Source organism: Diplotaxodon limnothrissa, linkage group LG3, assembly GCF_057381915.1.
Source record: "Diplotaxodon limnothrissa isolate DT_005_m linkage group LG3, D_limnothrissa_male_GT1.1, whole genome shotgun sequence".
Taxonomy (NCBI): domain Eukaryota; kingdom Metazoa; phylum Chordata; class Actinopteri; order Cichliformes; family Cichlidae; genus Diplotaxodon; species Diplotaxodon limnothrissa.
The window spans coordinates 37,076,859-37,100,104 of NC_140598.1; the positions used below are offsets into that span (position 1 = coordinate 37,076,859).

A 23,246-nucleotide genomic window follows, 5' to 3' on the forward strand; every position below is an offset into this window, starting at 1 on the left:
TTAAATGTTTCATATCTCAAATCTAATACATAATCTGTTTGCTCATTAGCAAAAACAACCTGGGCAAGGTATATTAAAAAACAGAAGATTTGGTTCAAAGGGGGGAGAAACAACACATAACATTTTGAAGAATCTAATTCCCAGATCATGTTCTTTAAATTTGTGAGATAGGTTACTGGGTTTGACAACGTCTACCAGGACTGTCTGTAGGTAGGATAATACCAAAACTATCAATGTGAATCTGTAATTTTATATCTCTTTCTGAACATTTTGTTCCCTTTTTCATGAATTTCAGAAAAGAGGATAGAGAAGAGTTCAAAGAACAACAAACCACCACTGAATGTGTCAGAATGCAAAAAGAGGACAAATACTGAAAAAGGACCCAGAATGTAAACAGATGCACACCTCTGTGAGATAGTCTGCCTTACGAAATAAAGTGACTCGAGAGGACTGTTGTTCTGATTCTGTGCAATTCAATAGAATAGAATTGACAATGTAGTTATTGCCTGTGTAGGTTCTCAGTTATCCAGGTCATGGTAATCCAAAGAGCTTGAAAAGAATACTGACTGGACCTCTTTGAGTTTCTTGAAGATGTTTCACCTCAGAGATGAAACGTGAAACAAAGAAGTCCAGTTGCTTTTCTTTCCAAGCTTCTCAGTACGCAGCATCAAGCTTTCTTGATTGAAGAGAGTTAAAGTTGTTTCCTTCATCCCAGCAGTGACGTCTGTCTGCAGGCAAAAAAACATGCACTTGTCCATAAAACTGCTGAAAACAGAAAGACTGAGCTGAGCTTTGAAACCAAACAAGAATAATCAAGGTAATTCATTTGACAGTTTGCCGACTCTACAGTAAAGCTGACCCACCTTGCTTTACTTCTTCATTGTTTGCCTTCTTCAGATGAACAGACCCTGCAGCAGAGACGCACACATTAGAAACTCCAGGCAACAGAAAACAAAGAGACGCGCACTGATATGTTCTTACAGAGCCTTGTAGAAAGCCTTCTGGGCCATCATGTGCTCTCTGAAGATATTGATGGCTTTAAATGCATCCATATGATCCTGATTCTCCTTTATCACCTTTTTGTACCTGTGTCACAGAGAGAGAAAGAGGGAGTAAAAAAAGGCTGTTTGTTGTCATCACAAGAAGAAAAGCAAAACACAAAAGCTCAAAAGTTGATAAGCAGAGATGGTACACTAAGAAAAAGGAAAACTGGAACATTTAGGATCTCACTGTGTTTCCTCTCTGCATCATTGTTCACCCTTCTAAAGGATGAGGGATATAATCAGCTCTGTTTGTCTGTCTAGTGTCCACAGTTTTCAAGACATCATGTCCAAATTTTGTGTGATGGTAGCAGAGGTGGGCAGTGACACATAATCTGATTACTTTTTTCAAGCAACGAGTAAAGTAAGGGATTACTATTGCAAAAACGTAATTAGATTACTGTTAATTTCTTGTAAGAACTCTGCATTATTGCGTTACTGAACCGTGATTTTGTTTGTGAGAGTGTCTTAGTGCAGGAGAGAGTATGAGCGTGCAGTGTTTAAAGCGTGGAAGTACTGACATTACTTTGAGTTTGATTCCATAAAAAGTGACAAAAACGTTAGCATCCGCTGTTCACTCTGCGTAGGAAGAAAACTTCTTTTTACAGAGAAAAATTAAACTTCAAATCTGAGCAAGCACTGCCACGGGCATGTGAAATTCACACAGATCCTCCCACTGACATGACCTCTGTGGCACCGGGCAAACCTCCACCTCCTGCTAAACATGTGACAGTAGATTTAAGAGTGACAGAATTTAGTGCCACTGAATCTTTGACTTTATTTTTTGCTGTGTTTTACTCTCATCTGTTTGAAAGAATGAGTGTAAACATAAAAGTTATTTTATTTTATTTGCTGGAATATGCAGAGAATTGGTTTAAATGTTAAAGATTTTCTTCCAGTCGGAAAATGTTGCATATAACTTAATATTTATGCAATGTGCATAAAGTTAAAAGATTAAAACAAGTTTTAAAAGGAGACTTTTTCATTTCATTACCTTTTATATGACGGATTATGCAAAAAAAATAGAACTGAGCTTAAGGATCTATTGCTTTATTACCTATTCAGGTTGTGTATCATGTTTTAAAAAAGTAAGTAAGTAACAAATTCCCTTTGAAAATAAGTAATCAATAAAGTAATAAGCACTCAGGAACTAATTACTTTTTTTTAAAAGTGACTGGACCAACGCTGGATGGCAGACACCAATAACAGCTCGAGGCATTTTAACTTCAATTTAAATCAGTTCAAAATCAATCAAGGTCACACCAAATATGAAAATTAGTAAAAGCTTTATATGACCTGCTTCACAACCATGTACTTGTCACGGCGAGTAGAGTGAGTCGTGTGGAAATATTAAAGGAGAATCAAGTCGCAGGCACTCGTGAAGGTGAGGTGGTTTATTGAACACAAAATGCAAATGGAGAAACAGCAAACGGGACTGAAGACTATTTAAACTGAGGACTACTAAACTATTGAACACAAACCAGGACCTGAACACGAAGGAGGATGAGCAGCGGTAAATGACGACGGACAGCAGGGAGAACACACAGATGAAGCATGGTGGATACACAGACGGACCAGCAACTACTACAACACAAGACACGACTTAAATACACAAAGGCTGAGTCCCAATTCAGGGTCTGCACGCTTGAAGGACGCGCACTATGCATACTACGTACGGTGCGTACTATAAGTACGAGAAGTGCGGAAGTGAGAGGCCTGTGAAATGGGACGGTCTAGCCTTTGTCGCGCTGTTCAGGTTGCCTAGCAACCATGATACTAATCGCGAGAAACGTTACATACAGCTTTGTTTGACAGAAATGAAGGAGAAAAATGTTTTGTTGGTCATTCATTGTTGTCATGACATCACTTTAGTTGAGTATCTGAGGCAGAGACCACAGGACTCTAAAACATGATTGTTGGGCTTCATTTCTGTGCTGAACAGTCATTTAAGATTAGTTAGTAAATAACAATTAGTTAATGTTGTTCATGAGACTAAAATCATCTCACTGTGGTAATGTAAATATAATATGGCCAATATTATAGTATATACATATATATATATACACATATACATACTGAAGGAGGTCAGACATGTGTATATACATATGTATATATACACATATATATACATACATATATATGTCTGACCTCCTTCAGACTGTCTTTGCTCCACTCCTGGTAGAAGCTAGAAGCTGTTAGTCATGGACCTGGAAATCAGTAGCTCTTCAAGCAGTTCTTGAGCCAGGAAGCAACGTAGACAGGGCCGGGCCGACAGAGCCACTAACCAATAAACCGGCTCCTCCAAAACCACAGAGTGGTACAGTTGGAGAGGACAATGGAGCCACTGTGGGGGAGGTGAAGCCAGGAGGCTCTGAAGGACAGGACAGAGTGAATCACAATTAATTTAATTCATTTTGCATGATCTGTTGTTTCAGTGGTGTGTTTTTCTTTTGACTGCTGCAGGAAAATGGTTTCACCTGGTTTGTGCTGCTGTAGCGTTTAAGTGTGTCCAGCAGCAGTGGCCTAATGTCGTCAGTCTCCTCTCGATTACGAATCAGGACCTGCAAGAAAAGTCAAAGAAGGAGCTGAAGTCTGAAAGTCTATGAAAAGAGCTGGTCTGGAAAAGGTTGTAAGAACATTCACAGCCGCTGATTCTGGGATAAACATGGTGACCTCATACCTCCAGAGTGCTTCTCACTCGGGTCAAATACAGCGCCTCCTGCTGCATGAAGCTGGAGTAGCACTGCTCTGTCACAGCTCTCTGAGGAAGGAGTACGAGTGGAGCTCCTCTGCTAGTGCATCGCTTTTGCTCCAAAGGACATCAAACAAATCCACGCCAGGGGCAATATCTGAGTGAGCAGGCGGGACACTAGTGAACGTACTTCTAAAGCTGCAGTTCCTCTAATGGCCACTAGGGCCATGAACACACAGGTGTGTAGTAGCGGTTTTTCATAGGGGCGACACGGGCGGTTGCCCGGGGCGGCATCACGGGCATCGGGGGGAGGGGGGGGGGAATTGCTCGTTCTCATGCTGCCCCGACATCAGCCAGCGCATATTAGGAATGGTACAGGCACTGATTGGTTTTCTATCGCCCTTTTGCTGGGAGTAACGGCGCCCTCCGTTTGCGAGGTGCGCCTGCTGCTTGCGGCACGCCGGCACACGGAGGAGAGGGCGGGGCGGCGGGGGATTCACTGGTGGCTGGAGCAGCATCTAATAACCAACTCGCAAAATAAAACAAAACAACAAACACGAAAACACCAGAGATCATGATACAGACTTATAATTTGCACCGATGTTTTATCGAAATTCTATACGCGAAAAGTGAGCGCGAGAGCCCTCGGTGCGCCTGCTCGCTGCCTAAGTCAAAGTCAATTTTATTGTCAACTCCGCTACATACAGTCCAGTATATAGAGAGACGAGACGACGAGGCTCCAGTTACAGCAGTGCAAGTAAACAAACAATATATATAAGAAGAGTAAGAAAATAAATATACACTTTAGGACTAGAGGTAAAGGGATCAATAACAATTTAAAATTTATATTTTATATTTTGATGATTTAATGTCTCAAACACAACCCGTGGAAAGGGGTTCATAATGTTGTAAATCCAAGCCCATTATGTAATCATGATTTGAATCCTGGGTTGTGTGAAATCCCAGAACCCTAGACAAAGTGAATCTGTGAACTAAGGTGTAGGTCTGTTAGGTTATGTTGTGGCGATCCTCAAGTTGGTGGATTTGTGTTCATACTGGAGTCCAAAATTAAAACCAATGGAAGATGGACAAGAAAAGTTCAAAGCCATCAGGTGCTCAGTTTAGAAAAAAGGAGAAACGAGCAAGGAACATGTTGGCTGAAGCAAAGAACTCAGGTGTGGGAGGAGCAGAGATGGGCAGTAACACGTTACTGTAATCCGATTACTTTTTTCAAGTAACGGGTAAAGTACGGGATTACTATTGCAAAAACGGTAATTAGAGTACCGTTACTTTACCGTAGGAACGCTGCGTTACTGCGTTACTAAAACCGTGATTTTTTTTGCGAGAATGTAAGCCAGTGCGACGTTCGTGACAACAGCTGTGTGCAGATCAACAATGGATCAACAATCGAGTGCGGGAGAGAGTATGAGCGTGCAGCGTTTAAAGCGTGGAAGTACTGACCTTACTTTAAGTTTGATTCCATAAAAAGTGACAAAAACATTAGCGTCCATTAGCATTGTGCGTGGGAAGAAAACTTTTTACAGCGAAAAAAAAACCCCTAAACAAGCTCAGAGTGCGCAACGACGTAATGGGAAACTCACAGAGAAACACACTGACCGCGGCACACCTGCACCAGGATAAACCTCCGCCTACCCTACTCCTGCTTTACAGGTGAAAATAGAGCAAAAGGACCGCTGAGTCTGACTTTATTTATTTTCTGCTGTGTTTTACTTGCATCTATTTGAAAGACTGAGTGTAAACACAAAAAAAAACATTTTATGTGCTGGAATATGCGGAAAATAGGTTTAAATATTAAACAAATTTCTTCCAGTCAGAGAATGTTGCATATAATTAAATTTTTGCTTGATGCATAAAGTTAAAAGATTAAAACTAATAAAACAAGTTTTAAAGAGTCTTTTCCATTTGATTACATTTTGTATGATGGATTATGTAGAAAAAGTAGAATTGGGCTGAAAGATCTATCGCTTTATCACCTATTCAGGTTGTAAATCGTGTTTTTAAAAAGTAACTAAGTAACTAAGTAATTAATTACTTTTGAAAATAAGTAATCAGTAAAGTAACGGGATTACTTTTTTGGGGAAGTAATCAGTAATTAGTTACTGATTACTTTTTTCAAGTAACTTGACCAACACTGGGGAGGAGCTCTGAGATGTGTTAGAAAAAGACTTTTAGACACAAGTAGACTTCTTCCAAAGTGTGGCTGGCTTCTCTCGTAGAGATAAAGCGAGGAGTTTAGCTGTTCAGCCATCTGGAAGGGGGCTCAGAGAAGAGCTTCTACTCCTCCACATAGAAAGGACCCAGTAAAGGTGGTTCAGGCATCTGGCAGGAATGCGTTGCTGGCACCTCCCGGGTGGGGTGTGAGGCCCTGGGGCAGACCAGGACATGCTGGCCAGATTAAGGCTATGCCCACGCTAGATTTGAAAACAGCATTTTGTGTCCACACCAGCGCTTTCAGTCATTTTCACATAGTTGTGCGTCCACATTGAAATGGCCGAAAACACTTACATTCCAGCAGTGTTGGGAAGGTTACTTTTAAAATGTATTCCATTACAGAATACAGAATACATGCCCCAAAATGTATTCTGTAACGTATTCCGTTACGTTACTCAATGACAGTAACGTATTCTGAATACTTTGGATTACTTAATATATTATCATGCTTTTTACTACTATTGCTGTGTGATTTATTACTATTACTGAAGGCGACTCCGAACTGTAGTAAAGGGACCTCTGACTAATACGGCGGGGTCCCTGTAGGCTCGTAGCCGAAAAATAGCTTTACTTTGTTGTGTGGGTCAACTTTTCTTGTGAGAGACAGAGAGAGGCGTTGAAAGACTGCTCCAACGGAACTTATTGTTATCGGAGGAAAACACGAACACGGTGTACAGTCGAGTCTTAACCCAGATAGCAAGGAAACACTGAAACAATGTTGAGTCAATATCAGGCTGTGTCATTGAATCAACGTTGAAGTGTGACGTTGACCTAACGTCACTCTTGCACCCTTTTTTTAACGTTGAAACAACGTCAGGTTTTGATGTTGAATCAATGTTGAAACCTGACGTTGATTCAACGTTATATTTTCTAATACTGCTGACATTGAAACAATGTCAGATTCTGATATTGAAACACTGTTGAGCTATGGTGTTGATTTTCCACCTCTTTCGCACAGTTGCTTTTTATTAAAACAACAGTTAAATCATGACTGGAAATCTACCTTTCTTTATAGGTATTTTAACCAATACTAAACTACTGCATGTTTCCATCAATACTTCAACCACCTAAACACATAATTGTACTTATTCCTTAAATTGGACACCCTTTATAAAAAAAACCCAAATGTCTCACAATGTATCATGTCAATATTAATATCCTAAAATAAGAAAGCATTGCATGTGATGTAACAGAGAAAAAAAATAAACAAAAAAAGGTCAATAGGCATGTTTCGTTTGCTAAATACTTTATTAAAAGACAGTTTCCTATTTACGTTTATATGATTCACAGAAGTTTGTAATTTTTTGCATGATGTGCGTCCTGCACCACCCAAACGATCTGGGGCGTATCGGAGCCATTTCTGCACTGCTTGTGCAAAGACAAACTCGGACATAGAGTTTGCCCCTAACTGCTGCGTCAGGCTCCAATCAAGGCAAAGCGTCTCACCTATAGACACATTTTAAGAGATGGAATTAGCGTGTCTCATGTCTTAAATGTGTATGCAAGTGCTTGTGTGTTTAACCAACAGGCTGTTGTTATGTATTTAAATCACATCTGACAGCTATTACACTTTATAGTTACAAAGTGTACATAACCTTTATATACTTACCATTGCCTTATTTGCCTCTTGTGATTGAAGAGCTGCCTCTGCATTGTTTAGCTCCTCAATGTTGTGCAAGGGCAAATCCAGAGGCAGTACCCCAGCATCTACCGATTCATTGCAGCCGGTATTGCGGATGGCTCTGACCTCCTCACGGAGTTCGTTAACAGCTCTCGTCAGGTCTGACAGAAAAAGATAAATTTTTTTTAAGTATTTAAGAATACAGACAACTTGTCAAACGTTTCCTTGTGTCACACACAGATATGTACAAAGACACTAGACAGTATTTTATTACCTGGTATTTTCACTCGAGGGGCCTGGGGAAACCATTTTTTTGTGGGCTGCTCATCCTCTGAGTCACTATATGTGTACAGGGGATTTGGTCTAAAGAAAAAAAGTTGAAAACTGTCATAAGTAATTACAAATGTGCTTTTGGAATATTTTTTCCTAAAGTTACAGTTTGATTTATAACAACACACACAGGAAACGGAGATGTGCAAGAAGGTACAGTATACAAGGAATTTTTGAAGTGTACACGGCTTTGCATTTATAAAAAGTTTACAAGCTTCCACTTTTTGGACTATATTATGTGGTGATATTGCAGTATGCAAGCACCACAGATATGTATAAAAGACAAGATCATAAATTCTTAGCAATCAAAGATATGTTTGTGAAATAAAAAAAGTTTTACTTGTGCTTTCTTTTATGACTGGTCTGAGTTTCAGCTTCGGACTGAAGGTCAGACGTATCACAGTGTTCACTTAGATATTTCTGAAGACTGCGTTCTGCTTCGTGAAATGTGTCTGGAAGTACAAACACAATGTATGGCCAGACATAAATTAGGACACGAAAAACTTGTTATTGTTACATTTATACAACACCAATCCAGATGATACCCACCATGGCTTATTAGAAGTCGGACTGGTGCATAGGTGAGCCATGTTGCACCAGGATGAACTCTCCTCTTTACTGCGTCGTGGATCCTGAATGTGTCTCACGGAGGATATGGAGGCCATGACAATTTCTCCCCATTTATCCATGATCTAGGGACTATTTCTGTACCACCAGTGCTAAACTGCACAATGCACCAGTCTTTCATTTTTATCTTTTTTTTAATTTGGAGTCCTTTTTTGCCCTGTCTAGGATAAACAGGAAACAGATAATTACAATATATTTCATAGTCACTACAAAACTTGATCTATTGATTGAACTAAATAATAAATAATAGCTTAAAATGTATATAGGCAACAATTACAAGCAAACCCGTATATGTAAGCATTTAAACACTGAAGATAATAAAATTAACAGTATTTTGTCTAAGTCTGCCATTGTAGGAATTCATGGCACCGAGACAAAAACATGGCGCACAGTGTGGCGTCAAAATAGGCGCACACCTTTGACGCTGCGTTTTCTCCGTCTTCCTCGTCCACATGTAAATGCTAAACGCAGTTTACGTGTGGACAAAAGGTGCAAACGCAAGTTAGGTGAGCGTGCAGCGTAAAGTTAGATGAGCGTGCAGCGTAAAGTTTGAATTGAGTGCGAATCGAAGCGGGTGCTCTCCAATCATTAAAAGTAACAAAGTCATTGAACACATTTATACAGTTACCTTTACGTTTATCAATCATATATCACAGATTTACAATTTTTTGTAGTACTATGCTAAAAAGCAACTACAGAGCGAAAGTCTGGGTCAAGCGCCGAGGCGACGGCAAGAACAAAGGAACCCTCGAAGCGTTAAAGCTAGCTTTGTAAGGGAATATAACGGAAAAGTATGAAACGAAAATGTTTTCTTTGTTGATAGACTTTGTTTGCAGTGCAATTTATTTGTTGCCGGATTGTAAGATGAAAGTAGACACAATTTCGGGCTCCCACATTTTATCCGAAACTTTACATTAACAAGTTTGTTTTGGTTTTTTTTTTACTGTTATTCAAATGCAACCGTGGAAATAACGAATAGAACAAAAGTCATTCATTCTTACCTTATACTAATCGTGGCGCAGGCCAGTGCAGTGCATGAACTGATGCCTTCTCCGGTCAATTCCGCTGAGAGTAAATCTAATGTCCCGCTCTACTGTACAAGACAATGGTTACCTGGAGGGATGTACCAATGTGATAGGGGTGCTGCGGAATAGTCCAAGTGGTAGCAGCTTTAATTTCCCGCTCAACCATAAATCGATGGTTTTTCAACGTGATTGTTGTCACCTTGTCAACTATAAATAGATCAACAATCAACGATGACAGAACAACAGTGAATCAATGTTATTTCAATGTCAGTGTAAGGTTTCATCAGTATTTCAATGTTGTTTCAACATTGGTTTTGTGTTGACATTTCAATCCTGATGATTCTGATGGTTCAGATGGAAAATCAACATCTGTTCAATGTCTCCTTGCTATCTGGGAATAGCTTACTTATAACTGGGCTCGTCAAGCTCTCTTCTTGGCTGCAGTGGTTATTATTATATTTACATGCTTCCAGCTCCCGTTTTTCCTCGATGACAACTCGTACCTTTCCACTCCCCTTTTTCTCCCTCCTCGCGCTCACAGACCCATAACGTGTATGGCAGTCCATTCTCCCTGCAACATGGACTACACTGCCCATGATGCTACATTCTTTAGAGCTATGATTGTAGCGTTCTGCCTGTTAGCTTAGCACAACAACAACAACAACAACGAAAAGGCGCTCTCTCACCCAGGAAGCACACAGTCGCAGAGAGAGAGAGCGTCGCCCTGTAACCATGGCAACCGTAACGCTGCCGCCTGGAACAAAAGAACGTAGCTGTCAAACAAAACCCAAACAGTCCTGACCCGCGACAATATGAAACAGGAAAGTACCGCAGTGTAATCCATTTATTTCAACAAAGTAACTGTATTCTGAATACCACCTTTTTAAACGGTAACTGTAACGGAATACAGTTACTCATATTTTGTATTCTAAATACGTAACGGCGGTACATGTATTCCGTTACTCCCTAACACTGCATTCCAGTCCTGCGCATGCATGAAACGCAAGACGATTCGACCTGCCTCATTGCTGTCTGCTGTTTATTTACTTTCCGGCTCTTTGAAATGTCGCGGCAAAATGTCGAGGAAAAGCACCGAGTTTTTTAAATGGACTAACAATGAGGTGGAGTTGTTGCTGCGAGTAACACGAAAGTAAAAAGTTGCAAAAGCGAGTGAGAGTGCTGTATAATGCCCTCTGCTATCTTAGTTTAATTGGTCACATGACTGCATCACATGACTAAAATGTGTCATAATTTTAGAAAGTCTCTGTTTCCGCTGTCCACACATCAAATGTATGCGTTTTCGAGAGTGTTTTGAAAATCCTGGGAAAACGCAGGATTTTCTGAAGGCTGATCTGAAGGCAGTTTGGACCACAGTCACTAACAACACCAGTGGTAACACACTACACTAATGTATTAAAACACTGCTGCTAAAGAAGGCACATGTTCAGGCCCGCCTCGAGTTTGTCAGCGAACGTCTAAATGATTCAGAGAAGGCGTGGGAGAAAGTGCCGAGGTCAGACCAAACTAAAATCAAGCTCTGTGGCTTCAACTCAACTCCCCATTTGTGATTATGATTCAAATAACACCATCCTCACAGTAAAGCATGGAGGTGGAAACATGCTTGCATAAATCATCTAGTTGGCGTTTTTCAGTTTTTTATGCTTGAAAGATTCACAGAAAGTGTTGAGTGTCTTAACAAACAAATAAAACAAATGCTGTGAAAATGGTCCTTTAGATGGAAGGAAGCAGAGCTAAGCACAAAGCACACAATGGAGGGCAAGTGATAAGTGATAAACAGAGTGGAGGCAGACTTGACAGGATTGGGAACTAAATTGAGAAAGTAACTCAGACCTACAAACATAATGAGAAATAATAATAAACTGAACAATGTAGAACCAACCGAACCCACACTCCGTGACACATGATGAGTGTACCTAACCACACTTTTTAAGCAAGCCAGGAAAAATGGAACTCCCTGACAACATCTGTGCCGCCACCGAGAAGATGTAGATTCACAAAAGGGCTCTTGCCACATCTGAAGGGAATTACTAAACCACCATAAAGGTGAAAAAGAAAACAGTAAATTCTGAAGTACAATGTAATCACAAAAAGGTGTATAATTAAGTTTTAAATTCCAACACATGTTGTCCAATCAGTGTTGAGTTTCAGCTTCAGGTCACGGAAATAATGTTGTTTCAATTTTTAAAAAAAGACAACATTCATGTAATGAAATTAAAAACACGAGTTCAGCCACTACCATAGGTCACTTATCTAAAATAAGAAATATTATATAAAGTATTTAAAACTATACATTTTCAGAAGTTCACTGAAGGAGTTCCAGCAGGAACGCATAAGATCAACTCGAGGTTCAGAATCTTCCCCAAGAATATTTTAGCATTCAGACTGGAGCAGCCAGGGATCGAGTGCTTGTCCTGCTACTGATTAACCACTGATTAAATGTAAAGTGATGTATAAACACATAGGCTATCTGACATGACCAGTTGGGGATGACTGGATTTTACATGTGAATATAATGCATTCACTTATAAAATATATAAATGTGAAAGTGTATAATTAACACACGTTAATAGAAGAGGTATTGCAGTTGTAGTCAGACATTTGCATACATTTGTCATGGAAATGAATGTCATGGTAATTTGGTGCTTTCTTTGAACTTTATTTTTCAGGGTCATATGCTTGTACAGCGTACATCTTTAATGACTTTTAAACCAAAAGAAATTCATTTTCAGAGTTCTCTTTCCGGTCCCTGATGAATGATAACCAACAATATCACCACATGTAAACATAGATGGGTTTTTGATGACCTGGGGCCTGTGCTTCGTACCGCGCTAAGTAGGTTAGCTGGATTAGATTGTTGACGATTTCGCGTGATCCTGGATCGTTCGGTTCCCCGAAGCCCATCCGGGACTTGCTGTCATAGCAACAGAGCCGTAAGCGTAAACCTGCTCGGGAGCAGGTTTACTTTATGTAAACAGGATTAGATCGCGGCCACGCAGGTATGCCCGCGTCATTCATACGAAAGCAACAGCGATATTCCACCACTGTTTCACCATAAATAAATAACATCACTGTAACCAAAGATAATGCAGCACTTGATCCTTTTATTGATTTCACACAGATACATACAGGTCATTCCCTAAAAAAGGGAAATGTACTATTAACATTCTATTACATGTATGTGATTATTACAGATGTAATTCATATTTCAGAGTAGTAATTGTAAATTACTTCGTGTAATCAAGATGAGAGACCACGGCTATAAAAGCGAAGGTGGATTTGGGAAGTCTGTCGCAGTCATATCCTGTCCGTTTACGCGAGCAACCCATTGCGGAAGGTGCAAGATTGATAAGGAGAGTCCTCAGAATTCAGCGTATATTGCGGGACAGACAGGATCCTTTAGCTCAGCGCGACAGTGTGCTCATTGAGAGATATCGATTTTCCCGTGAGGGTATTATTCACTTAACCAACTTGTTGACGAGGGGGTGCAGGACCACCACCTGTCTTTTTTTTTGCTCTGCCTTTTTCTTGGTTGCTGTTATGAACAAACAAACAAGAGTATTCCAGGGTCTCTTTCCAAGAGACGACAAGCAATATAAGTGATAAATATTACCATTCTGTAGAATATTCTTATATTTCACTTTTACCTGTTCCCATGTTCTAGTGGGTCCTGTTGTGGCTCTAATGTGAAAGGGGATATAATATAACATAATATAATATAATGTAATATAATATTGGATAATATGGTGTGATATGATAAATCTACCCTACCGCCTACTGGTGTTGGCCAGAGGGGCCGATGGCGCAATATGGCAGCCTGGCTTCTGTCAGTCTGCCCCAGGGCAGCTGTGGCTACAACCGTAGCTGCCTCCACCAGTGTGTGAATGTGAGAGTGAATGAATAGTGGCATTGTAAAGCGCTTTGGGTGCCTTGAAAAGCGCTATATAAATCCACTCCATTATTATTGTTATTATTGAATTACTTACGAGTTTGATTTGTCAGCAACTTTCTGCCAGCCCTCTCTCCTTGCTTTTGCAGCCTTTGCAGTGTTCCCTTGCGTTTTAATTAAACTCTGAAACTCCTGAAATCCCTCACTCAAGAGTTCTTGCTCTGCTGCCGAAAAATACCGAGCGCGCTCCTTCGACATTTTCGCCGACCAATCAAAGGGTTGCCGATCAATGTTTCTACTATCGATGCGTAGCCCCTGTTGGGCCACCCAGTGATCTCACATTACTTCATCCAGCTATACTAATCGTCAACAACAGGTGTGTTCGGGGAACCGGAATAGCGAGCTCAGAGTTAGCGCGATGATTTGGTCTTGGATGTTTCATTTGATCTTGGATGTAGTAAGCGACGTACGAAGCACAGGGCCCTGGACCAGTTTCTTTCTTTGTAACCTGAGAGCAAAACTCTTAAATCTCTCACCCACTCAGACTACATTGTCCCTCTGTTCAGCACTTTGGTTGACACTTGATATCTTTTAAACGTGCTGTACAAATAAAGCTGACTTGACTTGATTGTTGTGCCTTTGCTAATGTGGCCAGCATGTTTATCAGCAAATGACAAAAACCACAGACTCCAAACCTTTCTGTTCAGCAACTGTGAACAAGTTTAAACAAAGTATTTAAAACTATTTAAGCATTAAAAACTTAACCTTAAGAAGATCCAACAATAAAATACTTCAGTCTCAGAGGAGGACATATCTGAGCTGCATAACATAACTTTGCAGGGGTGTAAAGTGGGGTCATGCTAACAGTGTGTTAAAATTTGACTTACATCCACCAAGGTCCTTAAGGCTAACTTAATACTTTAGTGGCGAAAAGTTGACAAAAAGCCTTAGAATTTAGAAACTATGACTCTTCCAGGTGTGGTGTCTGAAGAGGTGCCAGACGTACAGACACTCTTCATTTAAGTATGAATGCAGATATTGTGTTTAAAAAAATAACCTAGTGAAGGCTGATGAATTGGAGCAACTTATTTACTTACAGACTGTGAAATCGAGTCAAAGTATGAAAGTGAAAAGTAGCTCAATGAAGGAAAATTCTACCATTGATTTTTATGCAAAGGTAACCAGGCCTTTTTATTAGGATTCATCTCTTTCATAAACAGGAAAATATTCTTCTTGGATGATTTTAATAGGAGAAGTGCAATAGCTGCTGATGTATGGGTGAAATACATTTATATCTATACATAAAGACCTCATTACTTACCTACCTTGGCTCAGATTTTCCTATAGCAAACCTCACCCTCTCCTTTATGTACGACCTTACTGACAATGCCCTGAACCTTTTAAGCCCTGAAGCTTAAAAAATATAAAAAGCCAACATTTGAGTGACACTCAAGATACAGAATGTTGTAGCTGTTGAAATGTTCCTGTTGTTGGAATGTGGACCTGCTGCTGGAAGTTTTACCAGTGAGTAACTGGAGCTGTCTAAATGCATGGACTTTTCAGCGTCACTCTGAGACAGGATATTTCAAATTTTAGAGATTTTGCACAAATGGAAGAAAGCAGTCTTACACATTTGTTTAATATGTGCGTTGAAGGACATGTCCTGGTCAAAAATCACTCCAAGGTTCCTCGCAGTGTTACTGGAGGCCAAGGTAATGCCATCCAGAGTAAGAATCTGCTTAGATACCATATTTCTAAGCTTTTCAGGGCCGAGTACAATAACCTCAGTTTTATCTGAATTAAGAAGCAGAAAGTTAGCGGCCATCCAGGTCTTTGTCTTTAAGACATTCCTGCAGTTTAACTAATTGGTGTGTGTCATCTGTGACATGGGGTTAGATGAGTAATTTGTTTGATAATTTTATTAAATTCATGAAATTTTATTCAGTTAATTAATTTATAAAGCAACAAACTATTTGTCCAGGCTAAATGATGACATACTAAATTTCTGATATTGTCAGGTTAAGGCTGTGTGCTATGGAACGCCAGGACTGCCATAATGAATTAATTAAATACATCATTAAATAATTAATTAAATGTGTCAATAATTAATTAAAATTGGAATTAATTAATTAAATAAATAGTTATGATATATGTAATTAATTAATTATTGACACATTTAATTAATTATTTATGTATTTCACGTTTTAATTAATTATTGACACATTTAATTAATTAATTATTGACATATTTAATTAATTATTTATGTATTTCACATTTTAATTAATTATTGACACATTTAATTAATTATTGACACATTTAATTAATTATTTAATGATATATTTATTTATTTCATTTTGGCAGTCCTGACGCCTGGCTCTCATCATGAAATAATTTTATCTGTCAGCCTCACCCATCAAACTCAGGGGGCGGGGTTAACGCTGATCGAGTCAAAACCATTGCTTTGGCCTGGTGGCCATTGTTTCTAGCACACAACAACCGGCATGTGGAAGCTAACAGAACTGAGCTTTGAAAAACCCTGTTTGTGTGTTACCAAATACCGTTTTAATATTTTTTTAGCCGAGAATGTAGTGGTTTAATCTTCATGTGTCTGGTCGGTTTGTCAAGATACAGCCTCTTTGCAAAAGTGTTTCGATGATTTCGGAGATGTCGTCCCAGTCTCACGGCAAAGCGTGGGATAGACCCGCTCGCCTCGCAAGCAATCCCACCGACAAAGCGCAGGCCCCGGTACACAGCTGTAGTAACCCCCGCTGACTTCTTTTACTGAGGTTATATTTATCGGTGTTTTATTTCCTGATGTTCTTATGTGTCCTACGTGTTTCAGTCGCCAATTCTGAATTATAACTAACATTAAAAACATGTTTAAGGAGGAGAGAGAGCAAATAAATCTGTTTAACATCTGATCTTTGGGTTTTTGTTCAGTAATCAGCGTGACCTGTGTATAAACACATAAAAGAGATAACGTTGGTGTTTCCGTCATGTAGTAACTGCTGGCTTTAACTGTACAAAGGTTGTTCGACACTATGAAACACATACAGACTTCATGATGTTCGGCTAATATTTTTATTGTGAATATTAATCATGCTGACCTCGCTCTGTACACCACGCAGCGAGGTCAGCATATCCACGATATCCTCAGCTCCATGAGTTAACACAGAGTTTCACAGCTGACTATCTAACTGCCAACTATTCCAGAGACGTGAAAATATACAGCATAAAGAAAAGTGTAAGAGACTCAGCAGCAGATTAGAATAACAGTTATACATTTAATAAATCACCAAATGAATCCAAGAAACGAGCAAACCTGTTCCGACAATTTGAATTTGTATTCCCTCAGCTGCAGACTCGCTGCTGTTTAAATGTTTGAAAAGGAAGATTAGATATAAAAAACGTCAAACATAGACTCAGTCTGCCTTCACATTTGATATGAGGCCAGCACGTATAGTGGCCTCAGCAGGCTATTACTGAAATACACATGCTATATCATAAACTATGATATAAACAGGGAGGTCCTATTAACATGTTTAGTTTTAAAGGACACCTTCCTGCCTTTAGTCTCATTCATGAGCAGTATTCGTTTTCTTCTAACATCCAGAAGTCTGCACAATGTGTTTCATAGTTTGTAACAAGCCTTTGACAGGTAAACATAACATGACCGAAAAAGCAAAAAAAAAAAAAAAAGAGAGAGAGAGAGAGAGAGAGAGAGAGAGAGAGAGAGAGAGAGAGAGAGAGAGAGAGAGTGTGTTGACATAAGAAGAGAAAATGCTCTCAATTATGGAGACAGGCAAATGGTTCATTTATGTTTGATGTGTGTTTATTCCTCCCTAAATATCGTCGGTGAAGTTCGCCATGCACGTCAGATTTTCCTGCGCATTTTTATACGTCTGCCAACAGAGAGAGAAAAAAAAATCACATTCTAACAGACAGCTGGTGCTTAGAATACAGTTGAATAACTATTAAAAAACAGATGATATTTAGATGATAGTTCAGTCTAACACATGTGCCAGTGAACCATTAAACGTCTGTGAAACTATGCAGTTATGAAACGTAACTTTAACCTCAGCCAAACCGATTTGCTCAGTTGTAAATAAAACAGCGAAGTAAACGTGACCCGACAGACAGAACCTGAGTGAATGAAGTCCAGCGTTTAACCACTGAGAGCTAAAACTCAGCTGAGGTTTGAAAGCTGTGTGCTGGTGATTGGACATCAGCCGCTGATAAAGCTGGCTCGCCTATAAAGTGCTCTGTAAGGAAACAAGCTCCAGCAGCTCTGCGCTCGGGGAAAATACTATATTTACTTATCTTGTGCAGAAAAATGCGCTGACATTGCGTTATATCGAGCACCGGCTGCCCAGTTAAACTGTGACTATCACCAGGTAACGTAGGCGTGTTTCTTGAATTAGCAGCAGGTGTTAAACAGCTGACAGATGAGGAGGAGGATGCATGCAGGTAAACTGAGGGTCTGCTGAGCTGATCGCTGGTTTCGTGAGAAAAATGTCAGCTCGTTCTTTATGTTACAGAAGCACAGAGACACAAGACCAGGCGGAAAGAGACGATCGTTCGGTGAAAATGAGAATCTGCGAATGCAACATGTGGAACACGGAGAGTGGAATATGTAAACAAACCGGTTAATGTACCCCCTCGGTGCGCTCTGCATGCTAACTGTTAGCAGAGCTAGTGAAATCTCTGAAAACATCTGAGCACTTTTGCAAACATGTTCTATGTTGACAACCTGACCAGACATACAGCGCGACATTCGCGGCTAAAACACTGTTAAAAGTGTAGCTGGTGACAGAAAAACTACACCACCACCATTGCTGCTTGTGATTTGATCTGCATTCTGGGATAACTGGCTGCCCCAAGTCTACACAAGCAATCGATTATCTAGGATCGACCTGTTTTGACTTACTTTGCACGGCAACCAATCAAATGTTAGAGAAGCTGCATGGGCAGCGTTAACCCCGCCCCCTGAGTTTGATGGGTGAGGCTGACAGATAAAATTATTTCATGACGAGAGCCAGGCGTCAGGACTGCCAAAATGAAATAAATAAATATATCATTAAATAATTAATTAAATGTGTCAATAATTAATTAAAATGTGAAATACATAAATAATTAGTTAAATGTGTCAATAATTAATTAATTAAATGTGTCAATAATTAATTAAAATGTGAAATACATAAATAATTAATTAAATGTGTCAATAATTAATTAATTAAATGTGTCAATAATTAATTAAAATGTGAAATACATAAATAATTAATTAAATGTGTCAATAATTAATTAATTACATGTGTCATAACTATTTATTTAATTAATTAATTCCAATTTTAATTAATTATTGACACATTTAATTAATTATTTAATGGTGTATTTAATTAATTCATTATGGCAGTCCTGGCGTTCCATAGTGTGCAGGCAGGAGTGGAAGTAGAAGGACCCAATGTGCAGACACTCTGAGGCAGAAAGTACCTCAAAAACTCAGCTTTTATTGCTGGGTGGCAAAACATAACAAAAATCCAAATAAACTTACATGAGCAGGCAGATGGAACACACCGCATAAATGAGAGTAGATCACGACACAGACACAAAGAAACACGGGGCTTAAATACACAAAGGGAGCAATCAGGGAATGGGTAACAGGAGGGAAACACAGCTGGGGCAAATCAGGCCTAACGAGACAAAGGAAACAAAACCAGACATATTAACATCAGACATGGACTTTCAGAGTAAAACAGGAAACATAACAGACTCACAGGCAGGCACTATAACAAAGGGAACAGAGACGTGGGACCAGGGCAGACAGACACTGACTGGACGTGGGGATACAGCAGACAGGGGAGACAGCAACTATGGAACACAGACAGAAAACCAGAACACTAAAACTCCAACCAAACCCCACCCAGAGAACCTAACCTAAGAATAATCCTGTAACCCATAAAGCAAAGCTAGAATATAATGAACAAAATCAAAGAACCAAAAAACACAAAACACTGGGTCAACGACCCAGGAACCCTAACAGTACCCCCCCTTAAGGGCTGGCTTCCAGACAGCCCAAACCAGAACACCAAAAACAAAAAACAACCCAACCAGGGTGGGCGGTGGGGGAAACAGGACGGAGGGCACGAAACAAATGAAACACAAGGAGCCAGAAACCAAAACACAGGGAACAAAGTCCAAAACATCAGCACTGAGGCCCAGGAACAGTCCAAAAGCAAACAAACAAAAGAGCCCATGAAAGGCGCAGAGGCCCAGGCAACAGTCTCGAAAAGGTTCAGGGAGCCGGCCCGGAGGCTGACGGCCCAAGAGCCCAGAAAACAGTTCAGGGGGCCGGCCAGGCGGGAGACACCGGCGGCGGAGTTCAGGGGGCCGTCCATGACGGCAACGACGTCCAGTCATCGGCCTGGAAAGCGGCCGAACAGGACCAGACGGCATGGGGACCTCAGGCGCAGACGAAGCTAGATGGAGCGAGGCAGGACCAGGCAAGGGTAAAGACTCGGAGGCAGGACCAGGTGACGGCGTGGCAGCCGCAGGTGGTTTCTGGACGGGCCCCTCGGACCCTCCAGCGGAGGCAGGAGGCTGGACGGATGACCGAGGAGAGGAGTGACGGTGGCGTCGCTTCCTTCTAGACGAGGGAACAGGAACCGGTGGAGAAATTGAGACCTCCTCCTTATCCTCCGACCACATAGCCGCCAGGAAAAAGGCAGGCGAATGGACAGGCGAACAAGGTCCCGGCTGGTGTGAGGAAGGAGAGGAAGTCAGTGTCCGGCAGCCTCGCCTCTGTCAGTGCGCCCCAGGGCAGCTGTGGATACAATGTAGCTTGCCATCGCCAGTGTATGAATGTGTGTGTGAATGGGTGAATGACTGAATGTAGTGTGAAGCGCTTTGGGGTCCTTAGGGACTAGAAAAGCGCTATACAAATGCAGACCATTTACCATTCAAGTCTGTGGTAGCGATGAGGCAGGTGGTGAGTGTGTGTTGTCCTGGGGCGGCGGTAAAGAAGTGGAGGTAGAGAGAGCAAGCTCGCCAGCCCTGACTTGCTCCCTCCAGGCAGCTATGGAGCTGCCCAGCACAGTGTCCGTAGAAAGCTGAGTAAGCCGAGGGTTGCTCCGAATGATGGCATCTACAGCGCTTAGCCCAACTGCCATGGTCCTCAAATCGTTGGCCTGAGCAATGCGGTCAAGGAGCTTAATTATCCGCTCCATCTCAGCGTTGAATTCAAAAGCTGAAGAGTCTGCGGGGTCCATGTTCTGGTCGTGATCTTCTGTCAGGTTAAGGCTGTGTGCAGGCAGGAGTGGAAGTAGAAGGACCCAAAGTGCAGACACTCGGAGGCGGAAAGTAACTCAAAAACTCAGCTTTTATTGCTGGATGGCAAAAAGTGGCAAAACGTAACAAAAATCCAAATAAGCTTACATGAGCAGGCAGACGGAACACACCGCATAAATGAGAGTAGATCACGACACAGACACAAAGAAACACGGGGCTTAAATACACAGAGGGAGCAATCAGGGAATGGGTAACAGGAGGGAAACACAGCTGGGGCAAATCAGGCCTAACGAGACAAAGGAAACAAAACCAGACCTGCTTTTTAATGCAGTTACAGCCCCTGCAGTGCAGTGCATTAAGCATACATTGTCATAGAAAACTAATTTACAGTTTACATTTAATTGTAAGCTGTTGTAAGAAACATCTTAAATGCTATTATCTGGGAAAGAATTGAAAAATGTGTTTAGGCAAATGTAATGACACAACATGAAATATATACATGTATTATGACACTATTTTAACATACCTTTTGGCACTCTGTTCCACAGTCACTTCCTCAAAAAGCTGCAGGAACTCACAGGTTTCCTTGACCATCTCCCACTCTTCAAGTGACAGGGTTTGCAGCTGTGGATTTACCAAGGCCAGGGTGGAAATGAGGGGTTCCTTCACTTCTGCAATCTGCTTCAGCATGTAATAAGTGGAATTCCACCTGGTTGGCACATCTTGCTTGAGTTGTAGTTGGGGCTGTCCCATCTGCTGCTGTGTCTCTCTCAGTTTAGCAGAAGCCACTGTGCTGCTGTTAATTCAAAACAGTCCAACAAGTTTGACTGCAGCTTAAACTCGGTCACATAGTGGCATGTAACAGACATGTAACTTGTTGATGTGCTGGAGGTCCAGCAGTCAGTTGTTAAGCACACAGCAGGTGCTGTCTTGATTTTTTTCCTGAACATCAGCTCTTATCTTCTGAAACAAATCGGGCATCAGCTGTCTGGATACTGTACTTCTACTGGGAAGAATATATGAAGGATCAAGTGCTTTGGTGAATTCCCTAAATCCTCTGTCATCAACAAGTGAAAAGGGCTGAAAATCTTGGGCAATCATTTTAACCAGAGCCTGGTCAACCTTGCTCTGCTGAAGTGGCATCATGGGCCTTGACACAAATGCTCCCATGTAAGACTGCCTCTGTCTTCTTTTTGCTGATTGTTGTCCTTGCCCTGCTGTGTTTGTGCTTGTATTTTCTTGCTGAGTACTTGTTGATGTGGTGCAGGAATAAACAGGTGATGTGACCGCTGTTGATAATGCTGCTGTTGAAGATTGTTGCTCGGGTTTTTTTTCTTCACATTCTTTCTCTCTCCTCTTTATTTACAAACAAGTGATGTATTCTCTCCACCTGTCTAAGCAACACACACAGCGTACACCCCTAGTTATACACAGACATCTATGGGCTCACTAAGGTTTGTTATATATAATGGAGCTGGCTCCAGAGAAAACAGGTTAAAAATATTTAACCAACTCAAAAAACTACAGGCAGATGTTGTCCTATTACAAGAGACCCACAGACCTCTTAGAGGTTCGAATGAACTTAAAACACCTGAGTTTCCCAATGTGTTCTCAGCTTGTTATAATTCTAGACAAAGGGGAGTAGCAATTTTAATACATAAAAATATTAATTTCATGGTACTCGATACAGTTATAGATCCAGAGGGCAGATTCTTAATCATTAAACTATCTATACGTGATAAAAAGCTATGTATTGCAAGTGTATATGGTCCAAATGTTGATGATCCCTCATTCTTTCACGGTTTTTTCAGTGCACTCTCTGAACACTTAGATGGCACACTTGTTCTTGGAGGCGACCTCAACCTTGGACTAAATGAAGACATGGATAGGCTCAATACAGCGGGAACTCAGCGTAATTGGCAGTCCACAAATATAATCAAACAGTATATGAGCGACTTTGGTCTTTGCGATGCATGGCGCTCCCTTCACCCCACCAGTAAGGAATATACTTTTTTCTCACATGTCCATCACTCTTACTCTCGTCTGGATTATTTTTTGGTCAGCAGCTCACTGCTGAACGACATTTCAGACACTGAGATTCATCCTATAGCTGTCAGCGATCATGCTCCTGTATCTTTAACACTAATGCACAAGAATAATACTACGCCAAGAAAAAACTGGAGATTTAATATATCACTACTTAAAGATGAAGACTTTATTAAATATTTTAAAAAAGAGTGGACTTCATATTTGGACTATAATGACACTCCCGAAACATCAGCTTCTGTTCTATGGGAAGCAGGGAAAGCTGTGATGAGAGGTAAAATAATTTCTTTCTCATCACATAAAAAGAAAAAAGAAAACAAAAATATTCAGGAATTAGAAAAAAACATCAAATCACTAGAAGAAGCCTATGCGTCCCACCAAGATCAGGAAACATTGAACAAAATACGCAAAACAAAACTAGAATTAAATGAGATAATTGATA

At 40.6% G+C, this 23,246-nt stretch overlaps 1 protein-coding gene and 1 long non-coding RNA gene across 2 annotated transcripts; both read right to left on the bottom strand.

Moving 5' to 3' along the window:
• Nucleotides 1-877: 877 nt before the first annotated feature.
• On the bottom strand, nt 878-6,212 carry teni.1 (thiaminase I, tandem duplicate 1). The gene is given in 8 exon segments (XM_085350191.1): nt 878-908; nt 982-1,090; nt 3,176-3,227; nt 3,229-3,411; nt 3,518-3,601; nt 3,721-3,794; nt 3,797-3,889; nt 6,197-6,212. Coding segments are annotated over 8 exon segments (642 nt in total).
• A 1,653-nt stretch (nt 6,213-7,865) lies between these two features.
• LOC146635648 (uncharacterized) lies at nt 7,866-8,693 on the bottom strand. The gene is made up of 3 exons (XR_014905272.1): nt 8,465-8,693; nt 8,256-8,367; nt 7,866-7,948 (listed from the first exon to the last, which is right to left on the bottom strand). It is a non-coding gene; the product is annotated as an uncharacterized LOC146635648 (long non-coding RNA).
• Nucleotides 8,694-23,246: the final 14,553 nt, after the last annotated feature.